This window comes from Penaeus monodon, chromosome 22, assembly GCF_015228065.2.
Source record: "Penaeus monodon isolate SGIC_2016 chromosome 22, NSTDA_Pmon_1, whole genome shotgun sequence".
In the NCBI taxonomy this organism is placed as follows: Eukaryota; Metazoa; Arthropoda; class Malacostraca; order Decapoda; family Penaeidae; genus Penaeus; species Penaeus monodon.
Window position 1 is genome coordinate 24,935,257 of NC_051407.1, and position 398 is coordinate 24,935,654.

At 46.5% G+C, this 398-nt stretch overlaps 1 protein-coding gene across 1 annotated transcript in view; it reads right to left on the minus strand.

Annotated features, from left to right (window-relative positions):
- The window catches only part of LOC119587041, a gene marked incomplete at its 3' end in the record, with an annotated part of 3,949 nt that overhangs the window by 346 nt on the left and 3,205 nt on the right, over positions 1-398 (minus strand). The window contains 1 exon segment of the mRNA XM_037935789.1: positions 188-297. Within this exon segment, the coding sequence (XP_037791717.1) occupies positions 188-297 (110 nt within the window).

The following is a 398-nucleotide window of genomic DNA, read 5'->3' on the forward strand; positions in this document are numbered from 1 at the left end:
TCTACTTACAAAAATATGAATGATCGATGTTAAAGTAAATGTTTTGATGACACGTTTGCCTCCAAGTCAAATTTAACAAATATTATAATAATTCTTTTTAATGCAGAAGTTCTTATCTTATCCCCTTGATGATTTAGCACACAAGAATCCCGACCAGCTGATAACGGGAACTCCAACAGAGCCTCACCCGCGAGCAGAGCGAGTGCCCCCCGCGCCGTCAGGAAGCTGTGGAAGAGCTTTACCCTGGCGAAGGGGCGCCGCGAGAGACTCGAAAGGGCCCTCGTCACCCACGCCGTGCTGAAAGGAACCACCTCCTTCGTCAGCGTCGCCTCCAATATAATAGACCCAGTAGTGATCACATACAGACTTCAATACTACTACTATAGTTGATTAAGGGG